Below are 21,962 nucleotides of genomic sequence, written 5' to 3' on the forward strand. Positions count from 1 at the left end.
CCCAACATGTGAGAATAGACCATTTAGTGAACTATACATTCCCTTTCTCTACCAATCAGAAAGGAGGTTTAATTGAATGTTGAATTTTATATCAGTTTTATTAGTAATAGTTTGTATTTTCCCATGCAGGAGCACCGGATTTCACTTAAGAATGCTACAAAAATCAAGCCCATGCACCCAACCTCCATTCATGGGGTGGAGGACATGATCCATCTCGGGGACCTGAACGAAGCTGGTATCCTCAGAAATCTCCTGATCCGTTACAACGACAGGGTTATATATGTAAGCGTGACCTTTAGCAGTTCTCTGTCTGGTGACATTCATTTTATTACTGTGGAACCTAATAAGGCCGCATGGGAAACTTCATGATTAGGCTCAAAAATCATAATAATTATTTTGTCAAATATTACATAAATGCATTTTTTGAAAGATTGTATAATTTAAAGCTCTTGCTCTCAGAAAAATAGGCTGCCGTTAGAATATTGGCATTGATTAATGACTGGACAATGTATAGAGACCAAAGCATTTTACCTTCATTGTAGCATTTGCAGAATGTGAAATCAGAGCATGTGTTTTCATTCTGTAGAAAGATTGAGAGAAACGAATGAATGATTTGTTTTGGTCTCTTGTAGCTTTTTTGCTCACTGTTTTTGCTTCAGGCTGCAGATCAAATTGGCTTCGTGAAATGTGACCTTTTCCTTTGTTTAATCAATGAATCCCCTTTAGCTGTTCTCACCACTAGAATACCTAATGTAATGCATTCTAACTTTGTCATAGACTTTTAGACTCCCGGCATAGGCAAAATGTCCTATTGTAGGATCATTCCTCTTTTCCGAGGTACACCATTGCTATGATTCATTTGTATGGAAATGTGTTTAGTGCACTTAGCTGCTCAGATTTATTTACTTTTTGCTTATGTATCTAGATTTTTCAGTCTTCAGTTTCATGTCACTTGCTCTTTCTTGATGATAAAAAGCACATTAGCACTTATGATTAGTGAATTGAAAGGTCTGACTGATTCATAAAGGCCCACCAGTTGTCAACCACAATGACTAAACTGTTCTTTGTGTTGATGGGATGAAAGATATGTGTCAGTGGTGTTATTCAACTAAGCATAAGAGCTGAAACAAAGAAATTCTGTCATGATATCAGTTTGAAGGTTTGAAAGAGGAACAGGAAAGCCATGATGTCTCTAGGAATAACATAGCATGTTGGATGCAAATGTCAAAGATGATTATGCAATGTTAAAAAAACAATACAGATAATATTTAAACTTACATTACTTGTATCTGCCTGGATAGGACAGTATTTTAACCGTTCAGTGTTGTTTTCTAAAAAAACATTTTTTAATCATTTTCACACAAAACATTTTTTTTAACGGTCCCCAGAGTATTTTGTGATACGTATATCTAAACATGCATTTTATCAAATATTTTGATTTAAAAAAAAAATATTCTAGCTTTGTGCACTTTTTTTATCAACACTTGAATGTGTGCAAGTTTCACAAAAAAGTATCCCATTTGAACAAAGAGAAAATATTTTTTTTGTAAAAGACTATATCTGGATCTGATTCAGAATTATGATCAATTCATGAATGGAGTGGATTTCTTCCATCAATACCCACAAAGCTTGCACAGCCCCAGAAATTACTTGTGGGAATCAATTGTGACTTCAGTAATGACTCTGAACGATTTACTGACTGAGTGAATCAGAGTCAAACCACACACTAGTTCAGGACTGTTTTGTCAATGTTTCTATAAAAGAACAGACACATAAGGTCATAAGTTTGTTAATCAGACATCACGGGTTACACTGTGTTTGTTGTTACTTACATCAGCTCCTTAAAAAGATAATGAAACTGTGTTTCATTTTAGTTGCAGTCTGGAGCCCTGTAACCATTCAAGTATGTGTTCACTCTAATCCATTTCAGACGTACACAGGATCAATCCTGATAGCGGTGAATCCATACCAACTCCTGCCCATCTACACACCTGATCACATCCGTCTCTACACAAACAGAAAGATAGGAGAGATGCCGCCACACATCTTTGGCATTGCAGACAACTGCTACTTCAGTATGCAAAGAAATAACAAGGACCAGTGCTGTATTATCAGGTAAATCACAGCCTCTAAATGTTTAGGGTAAGTTTAAGTTTTTTTTTGCCCCAGTGTAATTCACTGATTGCTGCCCATAACTTTGTTGACTATCTGTATGCTCAGCGGTGAGTCTGGAGCTGGGAAGACGGAGAGCACCAAGCTTATTTTACAGTTCCTGGCAGCTATCAGCGGCCAACACTCCTGGATTGAGCAGCAGGTCCTGGAGGCCAACCCTATTTTAGAAGGTCAGGAGAATCGTCTCTAAACCCAGTCACATAAACCCTACCTGTCTAACACTGATCTAGTAATTGCCAGTGGTAGCTCCAGTGCCCCGTCACATCATAGTCCTGTGATCTGCTCTACACCTTATTGGTAAAGGAGCGTTCACACTGAATGTAATTTGGATTGGCGAAGCAACTGGACATCATCAATTTTTAATATGAGTTGGTGATTTTCTTTGATTACAAGTGCCTCAAACACTCAATTAATTTCAGTGACTCTCAGTGTGAATGGGGCTTTGTTTACTAAAATGTGTCTGTAAACTAACAAACACTTGTGTCACTTGTTAATTTACACTATAATATGAAAGCAGGGTGGTATGCCAATCAAAATAGAATTTAATATTCCTTAAAAATTTCATTCCTAGACTTGAATTGAGTAGGGAAAACTTTTCTAATTAGAATTTTAATTTAAGGAAGTAAAAATAAAAAAATCAAGTAAGTTTAATGAAATATAATATTTTTTTAAGAAACCAGTATTCATTAATAAAATAACAATAATAATAATATTCAATATAATAATGTTCCAGTTCATTTTTCTACACAAATTAAAGATATCAGTCATCATTCAAACAGGATGGGCCCTATCTTGCATCCAGCGCAATTGGCTTTGTACACCGACGCATGTGTCATTCCTATTTTGCACCCGCGCAAAGCGCGCTTTTCCCTCCACAGAAGCACGTCGCTAAACTAGTAAATGAACTTGCGCTCCCTGGGCGGTTCAGCGCAAAAAAGGAGGCGTGTTCCGGCGCAAACAATCCCTGGTGCTATTTTGCTGTTCCATTAAACAATTGCGCCACTGACCAGAAAAAACCTAGTCTAAAGTCAGTGGCGCGTTGCGCGTTGTTCATTATGCAATTTTAAGGGCGCATGCTTGACCATAATGTATAGCGTGCACAACGCGCATACACTTGCTCATGTAATCTACACAGATGCAACAGTTATTTTTGCAAATCATAAATTGTTACACTAAAAAAATATTAACACATGAGATGACGGAAATCATTGTGGTGTGCCACGAAGATGTGAAAAAATAGGCATAAATCTAGCTTACAAATTATTCAGGCTAATTATTCTCCCATCCCCATACAACACAACTTCTCTGTCTTTCACTGCTCTTACAAGAACATCAGTCTCCTCGGCTGTGAACCGCTCCTGGCGTGCGCCTGGTAAATACGCCATAATAATAGCAATCCATAATGGAACTTGCGCACCTGCTTTTAAAGGGAATGTTGGATGACGCTCTGATTGGTTTATTTCACGTTACGCCCAAACCACACCTATGAATAATGAAGCTACTTCAGACCAACCCATTTTAGATTTGCGCCGGGCGCAAGAGCCATTTATCCCGCCGGGAAAATAGCAACAGCGCCGAGACCCGCCCACAAAGTTACTTGCGTTTCGCGCTTTGACACTTGCGTTTCAGATCGTTAAAATAGGGCCCGATATGTGATATGTCCAGAAGCATTAAATTATATTAATAACTGATGTTTGAAATGTTTATGATGTTTTACCTCTTTTGTTTACATACATTTCTTTCATTTTATAAATATTTTATACAGTTGATGGCTTAATTAATTGTTTTGACAGCATAGAACTTAATTTATAGAAATTAGAAAAATGTATTCTGTATTCTCATTTCGAACTCCAATTCTTGATTTGGAAAAAAAAGTCCTTGAATTCTGAAATTTGTTCAACCATATGAAAGACAGCAGCTGGGCTTTGTAACTACAGCAAATGTTTTGCTCTTCTTTCTACTGTGTCTTTAATAAATGTCTAACACTCTGGGACTGAGATTTGTTCTGTTGTTTTCCGTTCCCACAGCATTTGGTAATGCCAAAACCATACGCAATGACAACTCCAGCCGGTTTGGGAAATATATCGACATTCATTTCAACAAGCGGGGAGCAATCGAGGGGGCAAAGATCGAGCAGTATCTGCTGGAGAAATCAAGAGTTTGCAGACAGGTGAGAGAGGATTGGCAGAACGTGACTCACACTAAGTCTCTTTATCATGCTATTGTTTACGGTGATGTCAATGTTACTGTCTTTGTAGGCAGCTGATGAGAGGAACTACCATGTATTCTACTGTATGCTGGCAGGCATGAGCTCTGATCAGAAGACTAAATTAGGCCTGGGCCTGGCCACAGACTACAATTATCTTACTATGGTGAGGTCCTGTGTTTTTATCAGCACAGACTAATGCATTTTCTTGTACGTTATGAAAGCATTTGAATAGGTCCTTTCCATTACAGTAATAGTTCACCCAACAATGAAAATGCTCATGTTCTGAACCTGTATGACTTACTATCTTCTGTGGAACACAAAATGTAATTATTCTGAACAGTGTTCAAAAAACTAGGTCTGTCGTGCTCCAGTGACAAAATAGATGGCATAAAATTGTCATAAATGTAAGTGGTCCGTATAAATTGTGCATTATATTCCAAGTCTTCTGAAGTCATATTGACTACTTTATGAAACTTTTATTGTGCTTTTTGTCATTTTGGAGCTCGATAGCGCCATTCACCTTCATTATGTGGAAACAAGCAGCCAAGGCGTTCTTCAAAATTTGTCCTTTTGTGTTCCGTTGAAGAAAATAAATCACACAGGTTTGGAACAAGAGTAAGTCATATAGGTTTCAAAGAGTAAGTGATGACTAATTGTTTTTGAGTGAACTGTTCTGATCATTTAAAAAGAAAATGTATCTTTCTTGTTGATATCGAATGGCAGTAGAGGAACAAAGAGTGTGTAAAATGCTTGCGTGTGTGCGTGTGTGTGTGTGTGTATACGCTATGTCCTTCTCTCTTGGCCTGTCATCCAGGGAAACTGTACAGTGTGTGAGGGGAGGAATGATATGAAGGAGTACTCCAGCATTCTCTCAGCCATGAAGGTGCTGATGTTTACTGAGACTGAAAACTGGGAGATCTCCAAACTGCTGGCTGCCATTCTTCATATAGGCAACCTGCGCTTTGAAGGTGGATGTTATTAATGGAAGATGTTATTATTAAGAATTGCTCACCCACAAGAGGTGACAGGTGAGCTAAATTGCACTTATCATTTGTGTTGCCCCAACAGCTCGAACACTGAAGAACCTGGATACCTGTTTGGTGGTTCGCTCGCCTGACCTGGCCAAAGCAGCCACGCTGTTAGAGGTGAGGTGCATGCAAACGCACAACACAGCTTTAAAGTCACACGAAGCAGCATTTGAATCCCACTTTTTATTTCTGTAATCTAATTTGTTTGAGTGGAAAGCTCATATCCACCTCAAAATGAAAAAAATAAAAAGGTCACTACAAATGTATGTGACTATTTCTCATTATATGAAATAGTATTATTATATGGTTTCCATAGAAACAGGATATTTGAGCCTGAGACTTTATTTTGTAAGCTTTGAAATGAGCTGAATGAATGTCCCAAGTCATCCGCTGGAACACCACTCTCTCGTGAATGCACGTACGACAGTTAGCAAAAGCTAGAGATTACGGTTTATAACATTTTAAATATGGAAATTTTTTTCTTACATAAAAGCATCGCTTTGCGTACACCCCCGGTGCACACAGATAACATTAACATTAAAGCCTAAAAATCTAGATCAAAATATAAAATGTAGATACAACTATACAATAAGGGAATGTTAAAAAAGACATATAATAACATTAAAAATAAAGTTAAATAAAGCAGCGCAGGGCAAAATGCAAATCAATGAAGTGAACAGCAGTGCAGATAAAGATTATTTAGTGCAAAAACAAAGCTTATTAAGTCTGATTAAAGTGGCAAAGGGCTCAAGAGCCCTGATGAGGTAGTGGAATGATGTCAGCTCCATGGAGAATGAGGTAGTGAGCAGACCAATGCTGCACAAAGTGTCTGGTGCATAATATCGTATATTAGTGTGGGGAGGGATCTGGGGGGGGGGGGGGGTTCATAGTTCAATGGAACTATGAACAAGGATGGCTTGAGGGTGAGATCATAGGGTCATTTTCATTTTGGGGTGAACTATCCCTTTAAAATTAACCAATAGACCACACAACCTAGGAAAGGTCAGGTCCGCTTAAGAATAATTGTTCAGAATAAAGGAATGTGAATAAAGTAAAAGGTTCTTGCTCTGCATTAACCGTATACACCTTTGGTTTAATCCCATCTTGCTTCCATTTATTGCCACCTCAAAGCTGCTGTGACTTGAAGGGGTTTGTTTCTGCTGTCTTGTTCAGATTCATCTCTCTCATTATCCGTGCAGTTGAGGGAGGAGAGTTCCAGATAAATGTAGTCATTAGTGAGCATCAGACTTTCTTTCTAATGTTATTATTGTAGACAGTGGCACAGCGTGACGATTCTGTTCAGACTTCCTGCCGGCAGCACTCTGCTGTCAGTCTTTACAATTTCACTGTCTTTCTGCATATTTCCACTGTCTACAATCTTCTTTTTGTTTTCAGTTTGATTTAAATTGTTGCTCAATGCTGTATCTCAAAACCATTTTCTTTGCTTACCTCTGCCCCCTGGTGGCAAGATATTAAACATCACAAGCATAGTCAAGGGACATTTGAGAATCAATACACTTTTTTCAATGCACCATATTTTAATTACACTGTTAAAGATATTTAGTGGCTTACTGCTTGTAAAATGTATGTTCCTCTTAAAAGTTCTGTAGATTGACAAATATGGTTTTCAACACTATAAAAAAAATGAATGATGAATATTTAATAATACTTTATGTGGGCTCAATTCGATTTTGCACTGAAATATGTAATAGCATCTTTCATTTAAAAAAAAGTGTAACATAAAAAAATATGTTTTAAAAATTAAAAAAAATAAATTTTAATTAGTATATTAGTCTAACACTTTTAATATATTTTTTTCAATACGGTCATTATAATTTGCTGAATTCAACAGTTAGTCACATTTGCTAATACATAAAATAACACATTTTTCACATCTATTCTGTACCAATTTTTTTTCTTATTATTTTTATAAGAAATATATATATTATATTCTGTAATTTCTATATTGTAGAATAACCATGAATCAACTTTGAATAATCTTTCTATAATCTTTGTTTTTTTTTTATGTAGCCTACATATCATAATATATTTACTTTTGGTCAGCTGTCAATGAACTATGCTGTTTCTTTCTACAGGTGGACCCTCAGGACGTCATGACATGTTTGACCACACGCACACTGATCACCAGGGGTGAAAGTGTGTCCACCCCTCTCAGCATGGAGCAGGGGCTGGATGTCCGTGATGCCTTTGTCAAGGTGAGATTATTTACAATCAATAAATGGCCCAGTTTTGATTCTCACATTTGTCACTAAGTGGGTGATTTTGTTCTCCATCAGGGAATCTATGGCAGGTTGTTTGTGTGGATAGTGGATAAAATCAATGCCGCCACCTATAGGGCTCCTTCCAGAGAAAACAAGACCGTTCGCAGGTCTATAGGCCTTCTCGACATCTTTGGCTTTGAGAATTTCACTATTAACAGGTGAGTACTAGTAAACAGAAATTCTAGAGTGTTTTAAATTCATCAGATACAACCAGTCAGCATCAGGTCATTCACCTAAAAGGCATTTTATGGTCACACTGGTACTCCTCTTGTTCATTCCTACTCTAGTTTTGAGCAACTGTGCATCAACTTTGCAAACGAGAACCTGCAGCAATTCTTCGTTCACCACGTTTTCAAGCTGGAGCAGAAGGAGTACAACCTGGAAGATATCAACTGGCAACACATCGAGTTCACTGACAACCAGGATGCCTTGGATATGATTGCCATCAAACCTATGAATATCATTTCCCTTATTGATGAGGAGAGCAAGTTCCCAAAGGTAAAGTGTGAGTTTTGTTGATGTGCTGTGCATTTGGACTGTAAATTAGATTATAATATCAAAAGAGCACCACAGAACATAGCTGGTTCAGTTCTGAGTATCTATCTTGCGTCATTTTTTATCCATCAGTTGAACAGAGGATATCTAGCCATGTTTTGTGTTCATGACTGTGTTTCTGTTCATGCTGTGTTTCTTAGGGAACAGATGCAACCATGCTGAACAAGCTAAACTCCCAGCACAAATTTAATACCTACTACATCTCTCCTAAGCACAGTCACGAGACTCAGTTCGGCATTCAGCACTTCGCTGGAGTGGTGCACTATGAAACTAAAGGTACACATTACTGAATTAAACAGTTAATAATAATATTAATAATAATAATAATACATTTATTTTGTATAGCATCTTTAAAAGTTACTTTCTTTACAACAAAAGCAAGCACAACAGTGTAAAAGAATACAATTTAAATGCAAAAAAGGTTTCTGACCTCTGTACAGAGTTAGAGAGAATAGCTTCTCAAAGAGAGATAATATTGGTCCTAATAATATGATATGTTATGGTTATTCAATAATGATTTATATTTCTAAATATGAAATATAAATATTGTTTATATACACAAGCGAGGAGACATTAAATTGGTCAAGAGTGACAGTGTTTCCTATTCCTTAAAGAGTCCTTTAAAATGATAACATTTTCAACTATAATATCATAACATTGATGATGGGAAATGTTTTTAAATCAGCATATTATAATTATTTTTGAAAGATCACGTGACATTGAAGATTCCGCTTTGCCATCACAAGTATTAATTATATTTGAAAATGCATTACGTTAGAAATTTTTTATTTTAAATTGCAATGATATTTATCAATATTACTGTTTTATGGTATGTTTTTTTATATTTTTATACACATCAACATTTCATGTCCACTTTTTTCTTATAGCTGTGTAATAAGCAGAATATTATACAGTCATCCTCTCATTATTGCATTATTAAACCCCATCCGGATTACACATTTTTTCTGCATTAATTTTGCAATGATAACAGTCTAACTGTATTTTATCCCGTATTCATCATATAAAAATGTTCATAAAATATGAATGACTATACTAAGTTTCCATTGAAAAGTTAACATAATCCCCTCCTGGTCCGTTGTTCAGGTTTCCTGGAGAAAAACCGAGACAGCCTCCACAGTGACATCATCCAACTCGTGCACTCGTCCAAAAACAAGTTCATCAAGCAGATCTTCCAAGCTGATGTTGCTATGGTGATGCCCTTTTTTCAATACTGAATCCATATTTGCTCAGCATTAATATGCTCAAGATGCCAGCGAGGACACAGATGTCTGAGGGCCAAATGATGGCCATGCAGGTTTATGTCAGGGTTGCATATTAAAAGCAAAGACTTGTTCTAGTATAATTGCCCTTGGAAAAACACACAGTGAACTGCTATAAATGAGAGAACTTTTAGCCTGAGTCTTTAACATGACTGTGTGTAACCCTGCAGCTGTAACTCACTCTCTCAGTGGTGATGTCAGCCCTAATCTTTCTTGGCTGATCCTCAACAGACTTGACTCAATTCTGTCTCTCTCTCCCTCTTCTATCCTCACTGTGTTCCTCAATCTTTTACCTTATTTCTGGCCCCAGTTTCTGTGTGGCTATTTGGAGCCCACTGCATCCCTTCAAAAGGTAATCAATGGTGTGGTTTGTGTTCCTCTCAGACTCCTATTGAACCACGTTTTCTCAGTAGTCCCTTGCTAAAACTCATTCCTGTGGTTTTCTTCTCTTTTGGAAATGGTTTCTGTTGAAGTAGTCGGTAAGGGCAATCTGACAGAATAATTTGATAGCTCCAAGAGTGGCATTATTCCCCAGATGAATTGAGGGAAAACATTAGTCATCACAGAGATTCTGTTTCAAATTAGACGCGGCTTGTTCTCATTGGTCTTTAGCATATATATATATATATATATATATATATATATATATATATATATATATATATATATATATATATATATATATATAATTTGTTTTTCTTTTTTTTGTTTTTTTGTTTTTTTTTGTGAGAAAGAAATTGCGTTTACTCTTTTTCCTGGAGCTGAGTATAGATTGGAGATGGGAGAAAATACTTGATTTATTTTTTCTTCACAATGTCTCCTTAAAGCATTTGCATGTAAAGCGTAGGGAATAAAAGCAAGAAGGAAACGGGCAACCAATGAATAACCCTTAATGTGTTGAGAGAGGGAGAAAGTATGACAAATGTCATTTATCATGGGTGGAAAAGAAAGAAGAAAAGATTGGACACACAGAACGGTGAATTTGTGTCCTTGTGACGTCAGGGTTTCAGCTGGGTCTTAAAAAGTCTTACATTTGTATCAAATTTAAGGCCTTAAACAGTCTTAAATTGTACAAGAACGTCTTAATTATGATTTCAAGAGGTCTTAAAGTTGGGGAAGGAAAGACCAGAATTGCGATATACCTGGATGTGAAGATTTAACTTCATAAGGCTATGATTTCATAAACATGAGCGCTGCATGTTCAAAGTCCGGTGCTGCTGCTGCTTTTGTTCTGCCATTACCGGGGAAACAGTTCTATTTCAAAAGCTCCCCCTGCTGGCAGAGAATGAATGAGCATTTTCAAGAGTTTAGACAAATGCAAAAATCAACCCATGTTTTAACCCTGCAAACACGCAGAACTTTATTTGTTTTAATAATTTATTGATAATAATTGTTTAAATTAATATTATAATTAATACTTAATACTAATAAATACTATCTTAACAAGGGTTTTAAGGCTGAAATGTAAAGTGTATCATTTTATTAAACTTTGTTTTTGTGAAAACTTATCTGAACTATAAATTATGCTTTTTACAGTAATTTTACAGTTTGATGTGGTACTATAGACATATTTGAGCTTAAAATCCTCCAGAAACCCTGGATGTGTATAGTATGGGTATTTGTTGTAGTTTTGTGTGATGTGCATTTGTGTGTTTGTGGCAGCAGTGATCCTCTCTAGTTTATTTTTATGCAATGTTAATGGAAGAATTTCTTCCTTTTTTTTCTTCTTTTTTTTTTAGGGAATGGAGACAAGGAAGCGTTCCCTGACACTGAGCAGTCAGTTTAAGCGCTCACTCGAGCTGCTCATGAAGACACTGAGTGTGTGTCAGCCTTTCTTTGTGCGCTGTATCAAACCCAATGAGCTCAAAAAGCCCATGGTGAGTAAAACGGGTTTTTGTGTGGGTTTGAAGAGATGCAGATAATTAAAAAAATTAATTGGAGCCTAACAATGAGGATGTTGTGAAAGCCAATGGCCAGTCTTTCTTTCTTTCTTTCTTTCTTTCTTTCTTTCTTTCTTTCTTTCTTTCTTTCTTTCTTTCTTTCTTTCTTTCTTTCTTTCCTTATTTGTATACTCAATAGCCCTACATAAGACAAATTATATATAGAATGGGTGGATTTTATTTATGTATTGTTTTATCAATCTATCTATCTAAAATACATGAATGGATGGATTTATTTATTTATTTATTTATTTATTTATTTAAAATAAAAGTGTTTTTGTCTTGTTTTCTAGTCAAAATTGTCAACAAATTATGAAAACTTTACATTTAAAAAGTAAAACTGAATAAGATATCCAGGCTTGTTTGCAGAGAATAATTGTACTAAATCTTTCTAGTTAAATTGTGTTAAGTAAATGCTTGAAATTTACAAAAAATTATTGACTTCTTATGAAAAAGATTTATATATTGTATAAATCAATAAAAGATTTATATCGTCTGAACAGAAGATATAATCCTAATTTTGCAGTAGGATAATAAAAGCGGTCATTCTCTCCTCTGCAGATGTTTGATAGAGGACTGTGCGTCAGACAGTTACGCTACTCTGGAATGATGGAGACTATCCGCATCCGCAGAGCTGGATATCCCATACGCTACACATTCGCTGAGTTCGTGGACCGTTATCGGGTCCTTATGCCTGGGGTGAAACCAGCCAACAAACAGGCAAGTTTAAAGCATTACTGTGTTGATGCTGCATTACTGTGTTGATGCTGCACTCTTGTAGAATGGCCATCTGGTGATATTTTTGACAAGTGCTGACAATTTGCTGTAAGCAGGTAGCTTTGAATCTGTGTCCTCTTACAGGACGATCTGCGAGGGACCTCTCAGCGCATTGTTGTGTCCGTTCTGCAGAGAGATGGTGGCTGGCAGATAGGAAAGACGAAAATCTTTCTGAAGGTTAGCCACAAATAAAAAAAAATGACAAAGGTTTTGTTTGTTTTTAAATGTGTGTCAATTTGTATACTTGGTCTATACTTGCTGTAGGATCATCATGACATGCAGCTGGAAATTGAAAGAGATAAAGCCTACACTGACAAGGTCATCTTCATCCAGAAGACTGTGAGGGGTCTGAAAGAGAGGTACGGGGAAAAGAAGAAAAGCAGAAAAAAATCTAAAACATCTAAATCTGATGTGTATCTCTTTCTTTTCTTTTCCTAGAGCTAACTTCCTAAAGGTTAAAAAGGCTGTGACATTAATCCAGCGAATATGGAGAGGCTACATCTCTAGAAAGCACTATGCTGTGGTGAGCTGGCATGCTGTGGGTGAAATCTAAGCAGACGTAACCTGATCTGAGGTTTCGTCTCATTGTAATTATGACTTGATTCCAGATGCGTCTAGGTTTCTTGCGGCTCCAGGCCTTGTATAGGTCACGGAAGTTGTATCGGGCGTACCAAGCGTCCAGGACACGGGTCACTCTGCTCCAGGCCTGGTGCCGTGGCTTCCTGGTGCGGCGGACGTTCTCAAAGCGCTTCCATGCAGTCCTGACAATCCAGGCTTATGCACGAGGAATGATAGCACGTAGATTGTGCAAGCGTTTCAGAATGGAGGTAAATCTACTTTGTTTATCTATCTATCTATCTATTCCTCCATTCATTGTTCTCCCTCTCTGTTTAGAGAGAGCGACGGTTAGAAGCCGAGCGGCAGTGTCTGGCTGAAGAGGAGCGTCTGAAGAACCAGATGACTGCACGTAGGGCTCGAGCAGAAGCGGAGAGGAAGCACCAGGAGCGTCTGGCCCAGCTCGACCAAGAGCAGAAGGAGAGAGAGCAGGCAGAGCGGGATGAAACACGGAGGAAAAAGGAGCTTCTGGAGCAGATGGAGAGAGAAAAACAGGAGCCGGTCAACGACTCGGACATGGTGGACAAGATGTTCGGATTCCTGGGCAGCGCCAACTCTCTTCCCAACCTGGAGGGCGAAGCACCGGAAGGGTTCGAGGTGCGGGACTTGATGTCTATTAATCTCTGTAACTTAACTTGCCTGCCTTAAATGTTATATTAGTTTGCTCTTGTTTGGATGCGACAGGATCTAGAGAATGTTCCGAGACAGTTTGAGGAAGTCATCGATGAACCTCTCCCGCTTCCTGATGATGAAGAGGAAGACCTATCAGAGTATAAGTTTGCAAAGTTTGCTGCGACCTACTTCCAGGGAAATGCCACATATACGTATATACGGCGGCCGCTGAAACAACCTCTGCTGTTTCATGAAGATGAAGGAGATCAGCTGGTGAGCTGTATTTATTTAATTGTTTTGCATTTATAATAATAATATAGATTATCATCAGTGTTATTACTTACAGGTTTCTGTTAAATATTTAGGGCCATATCAATTTTATGATGTTTTTCAGGCTGCTCTGGCTGTGTGGATCACTGTGTTGAGGTTTATGGGAGATCTCCCCGAACCCAAATATCATATCAGCATTAGTGACGGCAGTGAGAATATTCCAGTTATGACTAAAATCTATGAGACATTAGGGAAGAGGACCTACAAAAGGGAGCTGCAAGCCCTGCAGGTGGATGAGGAGGTGAGACAAGTGAGGTCCTGGGTGTTATGAAATCATGAGTTTGAATCATTTCTACATATTGATTTGAATGTTGTAAGACATTGTAAAAAATTCACAATTTTATAATATGAACAAACATTGTATTGTACGCAACAGTGTATTTCTAAATCAACATTAACCTAGACTAGTAAATACTGTGAAATAAATTATAATAATTTAATGACACCCAAGGAAAAGCTGATGTTAATGATAAAATGTTATTGTAAAGTGTTACCGCTATGACATCTAAGAAAGTTTCTTCATTGTTTCCAGAGTTCCACGACTGACATCCAGAAGAGGAACAGTGTACGGCATAAGCTGGTGTCCCTCACATTAAAGAAGAAAACCAAGATCACAGAGGAGGTATGCAATATTTATTTTAGCGAAATCCAGAATACTGTTAATTTTTTCAGGATTCTTTTATCAGTAAAGTTGAAAGAATAAACATTTATTTGAAATAAAAATATTTAGCAAAATCATAAATGTCTACTGTCACTATTAATCTGTATAATTTATCTTTGTTGAATAAAAGTCAACTATTCCTGCCCCGTTAGGTGACCAGACGGTTAACCGACACCAATTACAGTCTACAGGAAAACAGCATGCTGGAAGACCGACCCACCTCCAATTTAGAAAAGCTCCATTTTATCATTGGCAATGGCATTTTACGCCCTGCTCTCAGGTCATTGCAAGAAAATGTGTAATTGTTGGTATACTAGAGCCGTTGAATGTGCATTTTGTCTGAATTGTATTGCATGTTTGTTTGTTTCCTCTCTTAGAGATGAGATCTACTGTCAAATCTGTAAACAGCTGAGCCAGAATACATCCAAAAGCAGCCATGCCCGCGGCTGGATCCTGCTATCCCTCTGTTTGGGCTGCTTTGCTCCTTCGGAAAAATTTGTCAAAGTAAATTAAAAAAAAATGTTTTTTTGTTTTTATGCTAGTCAGCAGGAAATAGGATCTCAAGCATTTTTAATGATTCTAAACCCCCCAAAAATAATGTGTATTTTTTAAAATGTGGCCCAACTCTTTATACCCTTTTCATGTCTTTATCTGAAATCTGTTTAGTATCTACGGACATTCATTAACAGCGGCCCGTCTGGTTATGCGCCTTATTGTGAGGAGAGACTGAGAAGAACATTTGCAAATAAGACAAGGACTCAGCCTCCGTCTTGGCTTGAGCTGCAGGTATTTTAGGACCCACAAAAGCCATTAGATTCCGGGTTTGGGAAAATTCTTTGGAAAATATGGAAAATATGAACTATTTGGCGGGATGTCTTTTTCTTTCCTCCTCCAGGCCACTAAATCTAAGAAACCCATCATGCTGCCGGTGACCTTCATGGACGGCACCACGAAGACACTGCTGACTGACTCTGCCACAACAGCCGAAGAGCTCTGCAATGCTCTGTCAGACAAAATCGGCCTGAAGGATCGCTTTGGCTTCTCCTTATATATTGCTCTTTTTGATAAGGTATGTTTTAATATATTTTACAGTGTAATGTATTGCTGTGAGTTTAGGCCAGCCATAATTTAGGTTTTCAGTGTCACATGATCCTTCAGAAATCATAAAAATTAGCTGATTTGGTTTCGAGAAAAATTATTATCAATGTTTAAAACCGTTTTTTATTTTATAGAACGTTTAAAAGAACATCCCATATTTTAAATAGAAATCTTTTGTCACATGCAGTATTAAATATCTTTACTGTTTACTATTTACTTGATCGATTTAATGCATCCTTGCTAGATGTATACATTTCTTTTTAAAAATTCAACCCCAAACTTCTGATCAGTACATATCTGTATTTACTGTTCAGTTTAAGAGCCTCAGAATGTGCATCCTCCTCAGGTTTCATCACTAGGCAGTGGAAAGGATCATGTGATGGATGCTGTGTCACAGTGTGAGCAGTATGCTAAAGAGCAGGGCGCTCAGGAGCGCAACGCCCCCTGGAGGCTGTTCTTCAGGAAGGAAATCTTCACACCCTGGCACAACCCTGCTGAGGACAGTGTTGCCACTAACCTCATCTACCAACAAATCGTGCGTGGGGTCAAATTCGGGGAGTACCGCTGTGATAGGGTGAGAGCTGTTGTAAACACATTTCACATTGCCTTTAAAAGTTAAAAGACTTGCATTAATCAGGTGTATGCATGTGCTCTATTATTTTAGGAGGAGGACCTGGCCGAGCTGGCCTCTCAACAGTACTATGTGGACTATGGGTCAGAAGTCCTACCAGACCGTCTTCTGAGTCTTATTCCATCCTACATCCCGGACCGAGAAATTACTCCCTCCAAGACAGTGGAGAAATGGGCTCAAATGATCGTAGCAACTCACATAAAGGTACATATATGCAGTTTTTGTTGCGTTATTAATATTTTATTTAATAATTGTATATTATTGTGTCATATTTTATATATGTTTGATATTGTTATATTAATATTCTATTATTCTATTGTATATTTTTGTTGTAGAATTTAAAGATGTAGTTTCTACTGCTAGAATTTTCTTTATTCAAATTATAAGTGTAGCAAAAAAAAAGTGTAACCAAACATGCTTTGATGTTGAGATAATATGCCATTTTAGAGTTCAAGTTAATAACAATCAGTAACTTTTAAATAACTTCAATTTTATGGATCGTCATAGCAGAGTGGGAATGCTATGTTTGTTAAATATAATGTTATATTTGATGCTTATAACCAGGTGACGAGAGCAAAGGTAATCGGCGATATTGTGTTACTCTGAGACCAAGATATTGATAATTGCATCTCCACAGGGAATCTACACGCAGAAGAGGTTCGACTCGCAGAGAGTGAAGGAAGAGGTGGTGGATTTCGCTCGATTTAAGTGGCCTTTGCTTTTTTCCCGCTTTTATGAGGCCTTCAAGTTCTCAGGTAACACTCACACATTATATTATATTATATTATATTATATTATATTATATTATATTATATTATATTATATTATATTATATTATATTATATTATATTATATTATATTATATTATATTATATTATCTATTTTATATTATCATTTTCTTACAACCAGAATTTACTCTGAATTACTCAGAATTTACTGGGTATTAAAATTAAATGTAAAAAAAACGGATTAGAGTTAAAAAATAATTACAGCCCTGGTTTGAGGTAGGAAAATGCTAAAAATGAACACAAAATGTAAAAATCCTGACATTTCTATCCACACCATTTCACCATATAATTGGAAAAGTGGAACAAAGTGAATAATACCTTATGAGTTATTCTGTAAATCATATAAAAAGATTTGTAAGACATACTGATCAGATTGGGTGTGATAAAACTGTTCATTTGCAGGGCCTAGTCTCCCAAAGAATGATGTTATAGTGGCAGTGAACTGGACCGGAGTCTACTTTGTGGATGAGCAGGAGCAGGTCCTTCTAGACCTTTCTTTCCCAGAGATCACTGCAGTCTCCAGCAGCAGGTGCAGTAGCTTATCCAACTAAAGCCACTTCATTTGATGTAAGTATTCTCTATATTGTCATTTGACTAGTTTTGGTCAATCTGTCGTGTGGATGCAGAGGTGGAAAGCTACAGGGACAGAGCTTCACTCTGGCCACTATTAAAGGAGACGAGTACACCTTCACATCCAACAATGCCGAAGACATCCGTGACCTGGTTGTCACCTTTCTAGAGGGCCTGCGCTCTAGGTCAAAGTTTGTGGTGGCCCTGGTGGACAGCCATTACCCTGGTGAGCACAAATGGGCAGAAGTTGGGTTTAAACGTAACATAACCATTGTATTTGATTCAGCCTCAAACAGACTTTGGGTCAAGTCCAGCATAATCAATAGAAGCAGTCTTATGTTTTTGTTTGTTTTTCCAGCTGGGCATGACTCTTCGTTCCTGAGGTTCTCAAAGGGAGATCTGATCTTTCTGGATGAGTACACTGGAGAGCAGGTCCTGAATTCAGGTTGGGCTCACGGGGTCAATGATAGAACCAAAAAAAGAGGAGACTTCCCTGCAGACAGCGTCTATGTGCTGCCCACCATCACCAGGCCACAGTATGATATTGTGGTGAGGGAATAGTCATTTAGTACATTTGATTGGACACTTTAATTGATTGTAAACATTTTTCATGGTCAAAACACAAGCATTTGCACCAAAATATGCCACTTACTCACACTCAAGAAACACCTTCTCATTTCTGTTTCTTACAGTCGTTGATTACGATGTCCCCAGACCAGCGTAAGGACTCCATCAGTTTGTCCCATCAGAATCTGCTGGACAGTGGGGAGAAGGTTCAGCCGTACACTCTGGAGGAGTTCTCTTATGATCACTTCAGGTGTTTGAACCTTCTTCACAACCTTTCCACCTTTTGCTATGTCCGAATGGAAAACTATTGTTTTAGAGAGGAGAAAAGTTAGTTTAGTGCAAACAAAAAGGTTTACTTCTAGAGGGGAGGACCAGTTAGTCAGCATCTAACTGACTAGCCAATAACATTCAAGGATTAGTTAAACCTAGACCTAAACCTAACCCTAACTGCACAATATATTTGTGTCAGGCACCACACCTATGATTCTATTTCATCACTGTGCATGTTAATTTCATTGCATTAACTTTTTATTGTTATTATTATTATTATTAATTATTAAATTCTGGATTCATTGCATTTCCTGGTATCTTTCCATCCTCTAGACCGCCTTCCAAGAGCACACTGAGTCGTGTGATCATCAATAAAGGCAGGGGGAAGGATAAACTGTGGTGTTGCACCAGAGAACCTCTCAAACAGCCTCTGCTGAAAAAAGTCCTCAATCATGAAGAGCTGTCCCAGGATGCCTGCCAGGCCTTTATTAATATCCTCTACATCTAATAGGGTTAACTTCATAACATTTTAACAGTTATTAGTGTGAACTCTATAACTGCAGTTCCCTCATTTTGGCCCTTGACTCTGGCGTACCTATCATGAAGTACATGGGCGACTACCCCTCGAAGAGGAGCCGTTCAGTCAACGAGCTCACTGATCAGATCTTTGAGGGAGCTTTGAAGGCTGAACCTCTGAAGGACGAAATCTTCTGTCAGATCATCAAGCAGCTGACCGAGAATAATGTTAAGTAGGTTTTTCCCCGTTGTATCTGATACAGCGTAAAGTCAAGTCTGTTAAAAGTATTTTATTACTTTTATATATATATTTTTATGTTGTTATTATTATAAAATTATATTTAAAAAATGATGTATATAACATTTATTGTTGTTATTATTATTAATATTATCATTATTATTAATTAGCTTTCTATACTTTATATTTTCTTACTATTAATTTCATACAAAAAGGTTATTTTTGCGTATGTGTGATTTTGTTTTGAATTTGATCTTAAAGCTGCGGTAGGGAACTTTTGACGCTCTAGCGGTTAATAAACAGAACTGCTTGCGTCTTGCGGAAGAACATCGTAGCCGGAACTACTTTTCTCTGTTTATGTCTATGAAGAATCACAAAGGTACTGGGTTTCTCCGCCGCGGTACCCCCGAAGCAATCTAAAATAGTCTGAATATAAACACTTATTATAGGTGCACCCTAGTGATTCAGGACAAGCTAAAAACACGGTTTGGAAAATGGATTCATGGTGTACTTGCTTATTATATACATTTTTCTAAATTTTGAACACAAACAAAGTTACGGACTACAGCTCTGATTGGTTGATTTCTTACCGGGAGCGATGGATTTCTGCAAATGGCAATATGACCACTGGGAGGAACCAGAGGAGCTTGATTTTTTTCACAGATTATCTGTCTAATATTCTACTGTCAGGACATAATGACAGGTTTAACAAATATGTAAAAAATATATATTTACAAAAGTTACCTACTGCAGCTTTAAATGTACATGCAAATGTTTCGATAAATTGATTGTGCATGAAAATGTTTGTTCGCAGGTTATGCACAGCCACAGACCCATTACTGTGAAAACAGCTCAGAAATCTGTATGAATCTGTCCCCTAGTGGTTAGCTTGCAAATGATGACCAAAGCTGCTTCACATTAACAATGTTAACATTGTTGTTGCCTTCTGACTCAGCTGACAGCTGCTCTGTGTGTTCAGATACAGCGAGGAGAAGGGCTGGGAGCTTCTCTGGCTCTGCACTGGGCTTTTTCCTCCCAGTAACATGTTGCTTCCTCATGTCCAAAAGTTCCTGCAATCCAAGAAACATCATCCAGTCGCACCAGACTGTATGCAGAGACTGCAGAAAGCCTTGCGGTAACTCTCACAGCACATACAAGCATCCATCTCCAATTCTGTATTGAATTCCCTTAAAACCTTTTTTTGCTCACGGACAGAAATGGATCCAGAAAGTATCCTCCTCACCTCGTAGAGGTGGAGGCCATTCAACACAAAACTACCCAGATCTTTCACAAAGTGTACTTCCCTGATGACACTGATGAGGTGAGAGTTTAATGTTAACTCTAGGCGAGCATCTGTTGCCTGTGGTGTACATTGTCTCCAGCCTCCTGTGGGGTAACATTCTCTTTCTCTCTCATGCTTGGCTGTGTTTATTTATGCTTTGAGGAAACAGAGTGAACGTCCCATAGTGCTCTGACCTCATTTGAATCCTCAGTTAAGCACAGAGTTATGTGGTGCCTCTGTAGATACTGACAGAAGAGAGATGAAGTGTAAATAGACTCAAGACTGTTTTAAATACAGCTGAAATCTGGCCTGCATTTTTTTTTTGGTTTAAAATAAAACATGCAAATGTGGTAGACATGGAATGCAATTGACAATGCAGTATAACAAACACCACATAAATATGTATATAAATCCGTGAACTGTAGATAATAATATTAAATTGTAGAAGAAAGGTTGCGATATTTGTGTACTGTAATATTCTGACAGTACAACCAATTTTAATTGGTTACTATATAACATTTATTTTCCTTTAGTATATTAAAGTATTACAATTACATTTGTAAAGAAAACATTTGTTTTAAATTATAAAATAATATTATTTAATATCAATTTTTTGTTTTGTTTTGTTAATGTTTGAATTAGATTTTATTTTTAAATGTTCTGTTTTCAATTCAATTAGTGTTTGTTTGTCATTTTATTTTTTATGTTTTTGTTTTAATATGTCTATTTAGTAATTCATTTGTATTTTTAATTTCAGTTTGTTTAGTTTTTAGTATTTAAGCACTTTATTATTTTTATTATTTTAGTACTAGTACTTAACTAAAAATGAGAAATGTTGCCTTTGCAACTACCTGAAATAAACAACGTTCAATTTTTTTATAGTTTAATTTGTTTCAGGAACGTTCATTTTATTCTATTAATTTAAATGTTGTTTTACGTGATTTACACAAGTGGTCTCAGGCTTTTTGCCTCCTACTGTTTGTTTACATGCTAACTCCCCACATAACACACATAACACAAATATCCTTTATGTATTTATGTTTTTATTTATAGGCTTTTGAAGTTGAATCGAGCACAAAGGCCAAAGATTTCTGTCTGAACATCACTGGCAGAATGATGCTCCAGTCTTCTGAAGGCTTCAGCTTGTTTGTCAAAATTTCTGACAAGGTGAGGCTACAGAGTGGTCGAATGTCTGTTCAGATGAGACGAAGGTGTTCTGTACGTGGTTATATGACACACTAAATATCTCAGGAGGAGGTGATTTTTATGTTACAGCTTTCTCCTCAGAGTTTCTTAAAACACATATCCTGTAGTCAGCAGTTATCTGTCAGAATGCGTGTGTATTTTAATGTAAAATCTCTTATTTGATATGTCAATATTGGGTTAAACATTTCAGGTGATCAGTGTGCCAGAAGGAGATTTCTTCTTTGACTTTGTTCGTCATCTGACAGACTGGATCAAAAAGGCCAGAGCTGTGAAAGATGGTGATTATGTGTATTTTTCATTAAAATGATCACTATATTGAGTGTAAACTTCAGAGG

At 37.2% G+C, this 21,962-nt stretch overlaps 1 protein-coding gene across 1 annotated transcript in view; it reads left to right on the forward strand.

The window, feature by feature from the left end:
* The window catches only part of myo7ab (myosin VIIAb), a 30,073-nt gene that overhangs the window by 6,020 nt on the left and 2,091 nt on the right, over positions 1–21,962 (forward strand). The window contains exons 4-42 of the mRNA XM_026234942.1: positions 130–282; positions 1,931–2,115; positions 2,221–2,342; positions 4,200–4,342; positions 4,431–4,544; positions 5,196–5,349; positions 5,450–5,526; positions 7,506–7,625; positions 7,707–7,849; positions 7,979–8,189; positions 8,387–8,522; positions 9,351–9,457; positions 11,266–11,403; positions 12,028–12,186; positions 12,328–12,420; positions 12,508–12,602; positions 12,682–12,766; positions 12,852–13,070; positions 13,138–13,455; positions 13,543–13,743; positions 13,865–14,041; positions 14,333–14,422; positions 14,614–14,741; positions 14,839–14,965; positions 15,128–15,247; positions 15,357–15,530; positions 15,906–16,133; positions 16,224–16,394; positions 16,828–16,945; positions 17,381–17,507; positions 17,605–17,774; positions 17,907–18,097; positions 18,241–18,365; positions 18,719–18,876; positions 18,981–19,134; positions 20,119–20,274; positions 20,355–20,460; positions 21,475–21,588; positions 21,818–21,905. Coding sequence (XP_026090727.1) covers positions 130–282; positions 1,931–2,115; positions 2,221–2,342; positions 4,200–4,342; positions 4,431–4,544; positions 5,196–5,349; positions 5,450–5,526; positions 7,506–7,625; positions 7,707–7,849; positions 7,979–8,189; positions 8,387–8,522; positions 9,351–9,457; positions 11,266–11,403; positions 12,028–12,186; positions 12,328–12,420; positions 12,508–12,602; positions 12,682–12,766; positions 12,852–13,070; positions 13,138–13,455; positions 13,543–13,743; positions 13,865–14,041; positions 14,333–14,422; positions 14,614–14,741; positions 14,839–14,965; positions 15,128–15,247; positions 15,357–15,530; positions 15,906–16,133; positions 16,224–16,394; positions 16,828–16,945; positions 17,381–17,507; positions 17,605–17,774; positions 17,907–18,097; positions 18,241–18,365; positions 18,719–18,876; positions 18,981–19,134; positions 20,119–20,274; positions 20,355–20,460; positions 21,475–21,588; positions 21,818–21,905 — 5,695 coding nt within the window. The remainder of the gene's footprint in view (positions 1–129; positions 283–1,930; positions 2,116–2,220; positions 2,343–4,199; positions 4,343–4,430; positions 4,545–5,195; positions 5,350–5,449; positions 5,527–7,505; positions 7,626–7,706; positions 7,850–7,978; positions 8,190–8,386; positions 8,523–9,350; positions 9,458–11,265; positions 11,404–12,027; positions 12,187–12,327; positions 12,421–12,507; positions 12,603–12,681; positions 12,767–12,851; positions 13,071–13,137; positions 13,456–13,542; positions 13,744–13,864; positions 14,042–14,332; positions 14,423–14,613; positions 14,742–14,838; positions 14,966–15,127; positions 15,248–15,356; positions 15,531–15,905; positions 16,134–16,223; positions 16,395–16,827; positions 16,946–17,380; positions 17,508–17,604; positions 17,775–17,906; positions 18,098–18,240; positions 18,366–18,718; positions 18,877–18,980; positions 19,135–20,118; positions 20,275–20,354; positions 20,461–21,474; positions 21,589–21,817; positions 21,906–21,962) is intronic.

The sequence above is a fragment of the Carassius auratus genome, chromosome 46 (assembly GCF_003368295.1).
Source record: "Carassius auratus strain Wakin chromosome 46, ASM336829v1, whole genome shotgun sequence".
NCBI classification, from domain to species: Eukaryota; Metazoa; Chordata; class Actinopteri; order Cypriniformes; family Cyprinidae; genus Carassius; species Carassius auratus.